Source organism: Colobus angolensis, unplaced genomic scaffold, assembly GCF_000951035.1.
Source record: "Colobus angolensis palliatus isolate OR3802 unplaced genomic scaffold, Cang.pa_1.0 Scaffold66, whole genome shotgun sequence".
In the NCBI taxonomy this organism is placed as follows: Eukaryota; Metazoa; Chordata; class Mammalia; order Primates; family Cercopithecidae; genus Colobus; species Colobus angolensis.
In genome coordinates this window covers 1,843,065-1,854,157 of record NW_012120265.1, presented here as the reverse complement: position 1 = coordinate 1,854,157, position 11,093 = coordinate 1,843,065, and the positions used below count along the sequence as shown (strand labels likewise).

Genomic DNA, 11,093 nt, shown 5'->3' with positions numbered 1-11,093 from the left:
AAAAAAGGCTGGGCGAGGTGGCTCATGCCTGTAATCCCAGCATTTTGGGAGGCCGAGACGGGCGGATCACCTGAGGTCAGGAGTTGGAGACCAGCCTGGCCAACATGGTGAAACCCTGTCTCTACTAAAAATACAAAAATTAGCCGGGCGCAGTGGTGCGTACCTGTAATCCCAGCTACTCAGAAAGCTGAGACTGAATAGCTTCAACCCAGGAGGCAGAGGCTACAGTGAGCCAGGATCGTGTGACTGTACTCCAGCCTGGGTGACAGTGCGAGACTCCGTCTCAAAACAAAACAGCTTGATTGACTGATGTTGAGGGGAAGATAAAGAGGACATGCTGTGTGATTTTATTTCTATAAAGGGCAAAACTAGGCATCATCTCTCTTTGGGAGACATGGGGCTTCTCCAAGGTTCCTGGGACTAGGAATGTGCTGATTCTTGGTCTGGGCATTGGTGACATCAAAGTGTCCCTTTGGTAAGGTTCTTTCCCCCACAAGACTTCCCTTCCCATGGTAACCACCACACCGCTGTGCCAACTGCCCTTCCTGTTTGGTTTAACAGGCGCTTGTTGATCGCTTACTGGCACATCATCAAGAAGTATACAAATTAATGCAGATTAATTGAGTTGACACTTTAGGCCTGGACTGGGCTCAGCAAAGCGCCTCACTGAGGCTGCTGTGGAGTCAGCCCATTTCACAGCTGCGAAAGCTGAGTCCTAGGGGTCCTAGTCCTCTGGTTGTCTGAAACCTCATTAGGCCACGAGCAGTTTCTCACACCGGTAATCCCAGCACTTTGGGAGGCTGAGGCGGGAGGATCACTTGAGGTCAGGAGTTCCAGACCAGCCTCGCCAACAAGGTGAAACCCCGTCTCTACCAAAAATACAAAAATTAGCCGGGCCTGGTGGCATGCCCCTGTAATCCCAGCTACTCGGGAGGCTGAGGCAGGAGAATCACTTGAACCCAGGATGCAGAGTAAGCCGAGATTGTGCCACTGCACTCCATCCTGGGAGACAGAGCTAGATCCTGTCTCACAAAAAAAACAAAAACAAAAACAAAAAAAACCCTTATTAATGCCGCCCCACCCCAGCCCTGGGGCATTATTTTAGATCATAGTTTTGTATCGTGTTGTTGTTTTTTTTTTTTTTCTAGAGATAAGGTCTTGCTCTGTCACCCAGGCTGGAATGCAGTGGTGTGATCATAGCTCAATGCAGCCTCAACCTGCAGAGCTGAAGGTATCCTCCCGCCTCAGCCTCCCAAGTAGCTGGGACTATGGGGGTGTGCCACCGTGCCTTGCTAATTTTTTAGAGATGAGGTCTCAAATTCCTAGCCTCAAGTGATACACCCGACTCCGCCTGTCAAAGTGCTGGGATTACAAGGCATTTTTTTCTTTTTAAGACGCGGTCTCACTATATTGCCCAGGCTGGTTTCAAACTCCTGGTCTCAGCCAGGCGTGGTGGCTCACACATTAATCCAGCATTTTGGGAGGCTGAGGCAGGCAGATCCCTTGAGGCCAGGAGTTTGAGACCAGCCTGGACAACATAGTGAAACCCCATCTCTACTAAAAATACAAAAAAATTAGCTGGGCCTGGTGGTGCCCACCTGTAATCCCAGCTACTGGGGTGGCTGAGGCACAAGAATCTCTTGAACTTGGGAGGCAGAAGTTGCAGTGAGCTGAGATCACACCACTGCACTCCAGCCTGGGCGACAGCACGAGACTCTGTCTCAAAAAAACAAAAAAACATAAAACAAACTCCTGGTCTCAAGCTATCCTTCCTACTTGGCCTCCCAAAGTGATGGGGTTACAGGTATGAGCCACTGCGCCCTGCTGGAACATAGGTTTTTGTTTGTTCGTGTTTGTTTTTCCCGATATTTTCTTCAGATCTTCTTCATTCAGGTCAATTTGAGTGACCTGCTTTTTCTCCCCCATTTTTCTCAGGGGACTCGAAGCCCCACCACTTGCCCCACCCAGCTGGGGGCCCTGAGCGCTGAGGTTTCTGAGGGCAAGTGAGCGAGAGGGTGGGAGGTGTTGGGAGCTGGGAAACAGGGAGTCAGTTTCCTCCTGGGCCCATCCCAGGGAGGCTTTCCTTCCTTCTTTCTTTCTTTCTCTTTTTTTTTTTTTTTTTTTTTTTGAGATGGAGGCTCACTCTGTTGTCCAGGCTGGAGTGCAGTGGCATGATCTTGTCTCACTGCAAGCTCCGCCTCCCGGGTTCAAGTGATTGCCCTGCCTCAGCCTCCTGAGTTGCTGGGATTACAGGGGCACATCACCACACCCGGCTAATTTTTGTATTTTTAGTAGAGACGGGGTTTCACCGTGTTAGCCAGGATGGTCTCGATCTCCTGACCTCGTGATCCGCCCGTCTTGGCCTCCCAAAGTGCTGGGATTACAGGCTTGAGCCAGCACACCCGGCTCTTTTTCTCTTTTTTTTTTGAGACAGAGGCTCACTCTGTTGTCCAGGCTGGAGTGCAGTGGCATGATCTTGTCTCACTGCAAGCTCTGCCTCCCGGGTTCAAGTGATTGCCCTGCCTCAGCCTCCTGAGTTGCTGGGATTACAGGGGCACATCACCACACCCGGCTAAGTTTTGCACTTTTTAGAGACAGGGTTTTGCCATGTTGGCCAGGCTGGTCTCAGACTCCTGACCTCAAGTGATCCCCCTGCCTTGGTCTCCCAAAATACGGTGATTACAGGCATGAGCCGCTGTGCCTGGCCTCCATTACTCCTTTCCATGCCCTCCCCGCTCAGAAGTCCAGTCCTCTCTGAGCAGGACTGAAGAGCTTTTTCTCTCTGTGGCCCAGGCAAGTTGCACTCATGGCACCTCCAAGTGAGGAGACACCCCTGATCCCTCAGCGCTCCTGCAGCCTCTTGTCCACGGAGGCTGGTGCCCTGCACGTGCTACTGCCCGCTCGGGGCCCCGGGCCCCCCCAGCGCCTATCTTTCTCCTTTGGGGACCACTTGGCTGAGGACCTGTGCGTGCAGGCTGCCAAGGCCAGCGGTGAGTGCATCCCTAGTAGATCAGGCCAGAGGGAAGGATAGGGCTGTGTGGGGCCGAGACTGGGAGCTGGAATAGTTGCCTGCAGAAGTCAGCATTGGAGCTGGGGCTTTGGGGGATGAGTAGGAGTTTGGTAATGGAGAAGGGTGTGCAGAGTGAGCCTCTGAGGCAGCGGGAATGGCCTGTGCAGACTGAGAGGTGTGATGGCATATGAAGGGAACAGCTGGTCATCTCTTGAGGTATGGAACGATCTGGATGGTTGGGTATGATCCTGGCACTCCTGAAGCCACCAATGGGATGACTCAGGAGGGAGCTGATGGGACCGTCCCCTGTAGGCATCCTGCCTGTGTACCACTCCCTCTTTGCTCTGGCCGCGGAGGATCTGTCCTGCTGGTTTCCCCCGAGCCACATCTTCTCCGTGGAGGATGCCAGCACTCAAGTCCTGCTCTACAGGATTCGGTAGGAAGTGCCCCCCAGCCCCCAGGGATTGTACAATTTTATCATCTCCTTGCATTTCGAGGTGCCCACACCCCCGCCCCAGGGAGGATATGATCACTACCCATTTCTCAGATGAGGAAACGGAACAGAGAGGGTGGGTCACTTGCCCAAGGTCACACAGCAAATTAAAGGTACAAGCTGGGCTCTGAGAGGCCTCTGCAGAATCTGTCCCCCCCACCCACCCCACCACCATACTGTCACTCCTACTGAGGCTGGGTTGCACTTTCATCCCAGGGTTCTCTCCTCTCCTAACAGCTTTTACTTCCCCAATTGGTTTGGGCTGGACAAGTGCCACCGCTTCGGGCTACGCAAGGATTTGGCCAGCGCTATCCTTGACCTGCCAGTCCTGGAGCACCTCTTTGCCCAGGTGAGGTTCCGCCTGGGGTTTGACCCAGAGGTTGGGGGCCCAAGGGACGACATCAGGGCTGGCTTGCAATCAGGTGGGGCCTCGTCTGACCCTCCCTGTGGCAGTCCAGGGGTGGGGTCAGCCCAGGATTGAGGGGGTCTGCAGGTTAACATCAGGGCTTGAAGTTGGGTGGCCTCAGTTGATACTCCCTGTGGCGGCCCCCCAGCACCGCAGTGACCTGGTGAGTGGGCGCCTCCCTGTGGGCCTCAGCCTCAAGGAGCAGGGTGAGTGTCTCAGCCTGGCCGTGCTGGACCTGGCCCGGATGGCGCGAGAGCAGGCTCAGCGGCCAGGAGAGCTGCTGAAGACTGTCAGGTGAGAGCCACCAGACTGTGGAGACGGCCTCTGCTTGGGAGTAAACAACGTGGGCTCCACTGGGGCTTTGCCGGGCTCCCAAAATGGAGTTCCCCTGCAAGCCTTCAGGGTGTTCCTATGACCCAGGGCCTCCCACGAACCCAGCCCTCTCCACCTCCAGGCTCCAGCTGGAAAGACACCTGACCTCCCCCAGCTAAAAGGCCTGTGGGGTCCCTGTCCGACCTGTGGGCGCCAATGGCCCTCCCCTACTCTGAGGTCCTGTCCCCATATCTGACCCTGAATGAGAGTCTGTATGTGCCTCTTGCTCCAACTGGGGCCGCACCCCAGCCCCTGGCCTAAAGCCTAGGTTTGTGTGTGTCCCCGCGGTGACTCCTCCCGACGCTGAAGACCGGCTCCCTCCCCTCCAACCCCCGCAGCTACAAGGCCTGCCTACCCCCAAGCCTGCGCGACCTGATCCAGGGCCTGAGCTTCGTGACGCGGAGGCGTATTCGGAGGACAGTGCGCAGGGCCCTGCGCCGCGTGGCCGCCTGCCAGGCCGACCGGCACTCGCTCATGGCCAAGTACATTATGGATCTGGAGCGGCTGGATCCGGCTGGGGCCGCCGAGACCTTCCATGTGGGCCTCCCTGGGGTCCCTGGTGGCCAGGACGGGATGGGGCTGCTCCGCGTGGCTGGTGACGGAGGTATCGCCTGGACCCAGGGAGAACAGGAGGTGAGGGCGGACCCTCCGCTGGGCGGGGCCAACGTGGGGTGGGGCTCGGGAGGGGCCGGAGAGTGGGCGGGGATGTGGGGCGGAGCCAAAGCGGAAGAGATGGGGAAGTGGGCGAGGCTTAACGAGGGGCGGGGCTTAGGAAGGGAGGAGACTACGGGAGTGGGAGGGGCAATATGAGTGAAGGGTGGGGCTGAGCGACGCCGGAATGAAAATGGGAGGGGTTGAGGAGGGGAGTGGGTGGGTGAGCGCTGGAACGAGGCAGGACTAAGAGACGGAGTGAGGCTCCGAAAGCTGGGAGGCTGCGAAGTGGGGCAGGGATCAAGGAGCGGGGCGGGGAGAAGAGAGAAGGAGGCGGGGATTGGCAGAGTGGGTGGGAGATGTTTGGGGATGGGCAGGGGAGGGGTTGAGAGGGTTAGAGTTGATAGGAGGAGGCACGGCTTGGAAGGGTTGAGTGGGAAAGGGGTAGGGAAGGGGATGGCGTGGTTTGGGGGGCTCATGGGCATGGTTTGGTGGGGTCCAGCAGGGCCCCCACTTTGGTATCCCCTTCCTTCCCAGGTCCTCCAGCCCTTCTGCGACTTTCCAGAAATCGTAGACATTAGCATCAAGCAGGCCCCGCGCGTTGGCCCGGCCGGGGAGCACCGCCTGGTCACTGTCACCAGGACAGATAACCAGATTTTGGTGGGTGCAGGATCCCCCTCCCCTCCAGCCTTACCCCGAGCGCGGGGCCGGCACCCTCCGGTTGCACTGGGCTCTGACGCTTGTCCCTTGCAGGAGGCCGAGTTCCCGGGGCTGCCCGAGGCTCTGTCTTTCGTGGCGCTCGTGGACGGCTACTTCCGGCTGACCACGGACTCCCAGCACTTCTTCTGCAAGGAGGTGGCACCGCCGAGGCTGCTGGAGGAGGTGGCAGAGCAGTGCCACGGCCCTATTACGTAAGAACCTGCCCCCCATTCCCGGCCTCTGCGGCCACGCAGAGTGTCCATGCTTCAGTGTCCTCACCTTCCAGGAGCCCTGGACAGGGGTCAAGTGCTCAAACCACACCTGCCGCACAGTCAGCGCTCGGTGAAGCTGAAGTATTCCTTCTGCTGCACAGGGCGACCACTACTCTCTCTCTCTCTCCGACCCCAGGGCCATTTCCTGGAGATGGATAAGTCGCCCACCTTCACTTACAGCCTCTTGTTTAATCTCCCAGGAAGGGCCAGGCATAGTGGTGCACACCTGCAATCCCAGCACTTTGAGGAACCAAGGCGGGAGGATTGTTTGAACTCAGGAGTTGGAGACCAGTCTAAGCAACAAGAGAGACCCCATCGCTACAAAAAAAAAAAAAAAAAAAAAAAAAGCTGGCTTTGATGGTTGACCTGTAGTCCCAGCGACTCTGGAGGCTGAGGCAGGAGGATCATTTGAGCCCAGGAGTTGGAGGCTGCAGTGAGCTGAGATTGCACTCCAGCCTGGGCAACCAAACCGAGCAAGACCCTGTCTCTATTAATACAAACAAACAAACAATCTCTCAGGAAGACTCCAAGACTTAACGGCCAATTTTTTTTTTTTTTTTTTTGAGATGGAGTCTGGCTCTGTCGCCCAGGCTGGAGTGCAGTGGCGCGATCTCGGCTCACTGCAGCTTCTGCTTCCTGGGTTCACACCATTCTCCTGCCTCAGCCTCCTGCGTAACTGGGACTGCAGGTGCTCACCGTCACGCCTGGCTAATTTTTTGTATCATTAGTAGACACGGAGTTTCACCGTGTTAGCCAGGAAGGTGTTGATCTCCTGACCTCGTGATCCACCTGCCTCAGCCTCCCAAAGTGCTGGGATTACAGGCTTGAGCCACCACTCCCTGCCTGTGGCTGATTTTATGAATGAGGGGAGAGTATCACCTGGCAAGGATCCCAGGGCTACAGAGGTACCTGAATTTGAGCCCAGGTCTCTCTGTCTTCTTCTGTTTCTGACTCCTCCCCATTCCCTCTCACCTTTCCCCACAGTCTGGACTTTGCCATAAACAAGCTTAAGACTGGGGGCTCACGTCCTGGCTCCTATGTTCTCCGCCGCAGCCCCCAGGACTTTGACAGCTTCCTCCTCACTGTCTGTGTACAGGTCGGTCTACGGCTAGGGTGGGTAGTGGAGGGCTTTCTGGAGGAGGTGACGTTTGAGTTGAGATTTAAAAGATCAGTCAGCATTTGGTTCCTGAAGAATAGGAGGGAAAAGACACCCTCAGTGAACAGAACAGCATATTCAAAGGTCTAGAGACTGGAATGAGTTTGTGGTGCTTTAGGAGGAAGGACTGAGACTGGGCATGGTGGTTCACGCCTGTAATCCCAGCATTTTGGGAGGCCAAGGCAGGCAAATCACCTGAGGTCAGGTGTTCGAGACCAGCCTGGCCAACATGGTGAAACCCTGTCTCTACTAAAAATACAAAAATTAGCTGTGCGTGTTGGCACAAGCCTGTAATCCCAGCTACTTGGGAGGCTGAGGCAGGAGAGTCGCTTGAATCTGGGAGATGGAGGTTGCAGTGAACAGAGATCATGCCATTGCACTCCAGTCTGGGGCAACAGAGCGAGACTGTCTCAAAAAAAAAAAAAAAAAAAGGCCTGGCACAGTGGCTTACACCTGTAATTTCAGCACTTTGGGAGGCCAAGGCGGGCGGATCACAAGGTCAAGAGATCGAAACCATCCTGGCCAGAGTGGTGAAACCTTGTCTCTACTAAAAATACAAAACTTAGCTGGATATGGTGGCACACACCTGTAGTCCCAGCTACTCGGGAGGCTGAGGCAGGAGAATCGCTTGAACCCAGGAGGCGGAGGTTGCAGTGAGCCGAGATCGTACCATTGCACTCCAGCCTGGGCGACAGAGCCAGACTCCGTCTCCAAGAAAAAAAAGGAAGAAGGACTCAGAGGAAAAGTGTCGCTCACTCCCACTCAGGGTTCATTCTTCTTTTGCAGAGCCCCCTTGGTCCTGATTATAAGGGTTGCCTCATTCGGCGCAGCCCCACAGGGACCTTCTTTCTGGTTGGCCTCAGCCGATCCCACAGCAGCCTTCGAGAGCTCCTGGCAGCCTGCTGGGATGGGGGGCTGCATGTAGATGGGGTCGCAGTGACCCTCACCTCCTGCTGTATCCCCAGACCCAAAGGTGAGCCCCCTCCTCCCCTGAAATGAGTGGCTGATCTGGGACCCTGCCTTTCTATGTCTGTGACAACTCCTGTGTGGGTGGCAAGTGGCAGAAACTGCAGATCAAGGTGGGTTAGGGAAGAAAAGGTGATTTATTGGCTCAGAAAGTTAGAGATATATAACCTTTAGGTCTGGCTTGATCTAGGCACAGCTAGATGTGAGCCATGTCACCTGCACCTAGTTTCTCTCCATCTGTCAGCTCTGGGTGAATTTCACTGTTCGACAAACCCCTCTGATGGGACAACTCTGAGATGTGAGTTCTTCAGAGTCTCCCAGAATCCCTAATAGAACCGAGCTCTGGTTGTCCACAGTGCCACTTGCTCATTAAAGCCCCCTGCAGGGCTCCTTCCTTCCTTGTCTCTCATCCGAAATCCCTATGAGGGCTTTCTGGATCGCCTTTCAAGTAAACCATATGCCAGCCAGGCGCGATGGCTCACGTCTGTAATCCCAGCACTTTGGGGGGCTGAGGCAGGTGGATCACTTGAGGTCAGGAGTTTGAGACCAGCATGGCCAACATGGTGAAACTCCATCTCCACTAAAAATACAAAAATTAGCCGGGTGTGGTGGCACACACGTGTAGTCCCAGCTACTCTGGAGGCTGAGGCAGGAGAATCACTTGAACTTGGGAGGCAGAGGTTGCAGTGAGCCGAGATCGCGCCACTGCACTCCAGCCTGGGTGACAGAGTGAGACTCTGTCTCAATAAAGAAAAAAAAATTAGCCGGGCATGGTGGCACACACCTGTAGTCCCAGCTATTCGGGAGGCTGGGGCAGGAGAATCACTTGAACCTGAGAGGCGGAGGTTGCAGCGAGCTGAGATCTCGCCACTGCCCCCCTATCCTGGGTGACAGAGTGAGACTCCGTCTCAACAACAGCAGCAACAACAAAACAAAAACAACAACAACGGAAAACCATGTGCCCTGGAGTCTTCATCAGGGGCGGCTTCTACAGGGTACCCCAAACTAAGGCATGAGTTAGCTAACCCTTGGGGACTTTTCACCTCTGATTTCTGGTTTTTGTCCCTCATCCTCTCCCCATAGAAAAGTCCAACTTGATCGTGGTCCAGAGAGGTTGCAGCCCACCCACGTCCTCCCTGGTTCAGCCCCAATCCCAATGCCAGCTGAGTCAGATGACATTTCACAAGATCCCCGCTGACAGCCTAGAGTGGGTAAGCAGCCCTGGGAAATGGGACGATACCTCAGTCTGTGGACCAGAGACTTAGATGTGTGGCTGTAGCCACACGCTATAACTTTGCCTTGCTTCGGTTTTCCCATCTGTAAAATGGGGCTAGCAGCTATGTATCACTTGGGCTGGGATCCTGCAGGAACCCCCTCACTGGCCCCTTCTGCTGTCCCCTCACCATTCAGCATGAGAACCTGGGCCATGGGTCCTTCACCAAGATTTACCGGGGCTGTCGCCACGAGGCGGTGGATGGGGAGTCCCGAAAGACAGAGGTGCTGCTAAAAGTGATGGATGCTAAGCACAAGAACTGTATGGAGGTGAGAGCGGTGGGGACCAGACTTTTGGAGTCAGGGCTGGCTGGAGAGGGGGTTGTGGATATAGAGAAATTTAAAAACACACAGGGGCCTGGGCGCGGTGGCTCATGCCTGTAATCCCAGCACTTTGGGAGGCTGAGGCAGGAGGATGGTTTGAAGCCAGGAGTTCAAGAACAGCCTAGGCAATCTAGCGACACCTCATCTTTACAACTTTTAGGCCGGGCACAGTGGCTTACACCTATAATCCCAGCACTCTGGGAGGGTGAGGCGGGCAGACCATCTGAGGTCAGGAGCTGGAGACCAGCCTGACCAAAATGGAGAAACCCCGTCTCTACTAAAAATACAAAATTAGCCAAGCATGGTGGTGCATGCCTGTAATCCCAGCTACTCGGGAGGCTGAGGCAGGAGAATCGCTTGAGCCTGGGAAGTGGAGGTTGCACTGAGCCAAGATCGCGCCACTGCACTCCAGCCTGGGTGACAGAGGGAGACTCCATCTCAAAAAAAAAAAAAAAAAGGAGAAAAGGTAGATGATAGTGGGAGCTTCCGTCCTGTATCAGAAAATCATGGTAGTGCTGTGTGCACTAATGGCAGACTCCAGGGCTAAAGGTGAACTGTGGCCAGATGTTCACCTAAGGCAGGTTTGTGAGCCCAAAATTTGGGATTGTTGGAGTGGAAGGAACCCACGTATCTTCTCTCCCTTCCCACCTTCCCCAGTCATTCCTGGAAGCAGCGAGCTTGATGAGCCAAGTGTCATACCGGCATCTCGTGCTGCTCCACGGCGTGTGCATGGCTGGAGACAGTGAGAGCCCCTCACCCTCCCACCCCACCCCTGCCTCACCCAAGTCCAGGCTGTTCTTCCTGCCTCTGTTCTGAGCCTCTCTATAACAGCACCGGCAACACACTGGGCCTCCATGGATGGGGGCCATGTTCATAACCCTTTATTTATGTCTCTTCATCATCACTGCTTGGAAAGTGGCTCCAGGTTCCCACCCATACTCAGCCCCAGAATGATCTGAAGTCAGACAAACCTGGCTTTCTAATCTCTGCAGCTTTGCACTTTCTGAGCCTTGGTTTCATTGTTTGGGAGTCCAGCTTGGGACAGAGGCTAGAATGTGACAGGCAGGAGGGGTGAGGAGGGCAGCATGGGGCACTGTGGATGATCAGAGAGGCTGCTGGGCCAGCCTGGGAGTCAGGCAATGCTTGTGGGTAGACAGAGATGCATTCTAACCTGGAAAGATAAGGACAAGTGTGAATTAGGAAAGGAAGAGGGGTGTTCTAGGCAGAACATGCAAAGGGTTAGAAGTAAGATACAAAGGCTGGGCATGGTGGCTGATGCCTGTAATTGAAAAGCCGAGGCGGGTGGATCACCTGAGATCAGGAGTTCAAGACCAGCCTGGTCAACATGGCAAGACCCCTTCTCTACTAAAAATACAAAATCAGCCGGGTATGGTGGCATGCGTCTAGTTCCAGCTGCTTGGGAGGCTGAGGCAGGAGAATAGGTTGAATCCGGGAGGCGGAGGTTGTCGTAA

General features: G+C 55.1%; 1 protein-coding gene across 1 annotated transcript in view; it reads left to right on the top strand.

Annotated features, from left to right (window-relative positions):
* JAK3 (Janus kinase 3) overlaps positions 1–11,093 on the top strand; it is a 22,400-nt gene that overhangs the window by 1,160 nt on the left and 10,147 nt on the right. Inside the window, exons 2-13 of the mRNA XM_011925769.1 lie at positions 2,794–2,990; positions 3,323–3,446; positions 3,741–3,852; positions 4,058–4,203; positions 4,620–4,914; positions 5,470–5,592; positions 5,686–5,843; positions 6,888–6,999; positions 7,846–8,032; positions 9,109–9,236; positions 9,436–9,567; positions 10,279–10,363. Coding sequence (XP_011781159.1) covers positions 2,794–2,990; positions 3,323–3,446; positions 3,741–3,852; positions 4,058–4,203; positions 4,620–4,914; positions 5,470–5,592; positions 5,686–5,843; positions 6,888–6,999; positions 7,846–8,032; positions 9,109–9,236; positions 9,436–9,567; positions 10,279–10,363 — 1,799 coding nt within the window. The remainder of the gene's footprint in view (positions 1–2,793; positions 2,991–3,322; positions 3,447–3,740; positions 3,853–4,057; positions 4,204–4,619; positions 4,915–5,469; positions 5,593–5,685; positions 5,844–6,887; positions 7,000–7,845; positions 8,033–9,108; positions 9,237–9,435; positions 9,568–10,278; positions 10,364–11,093) is intronic.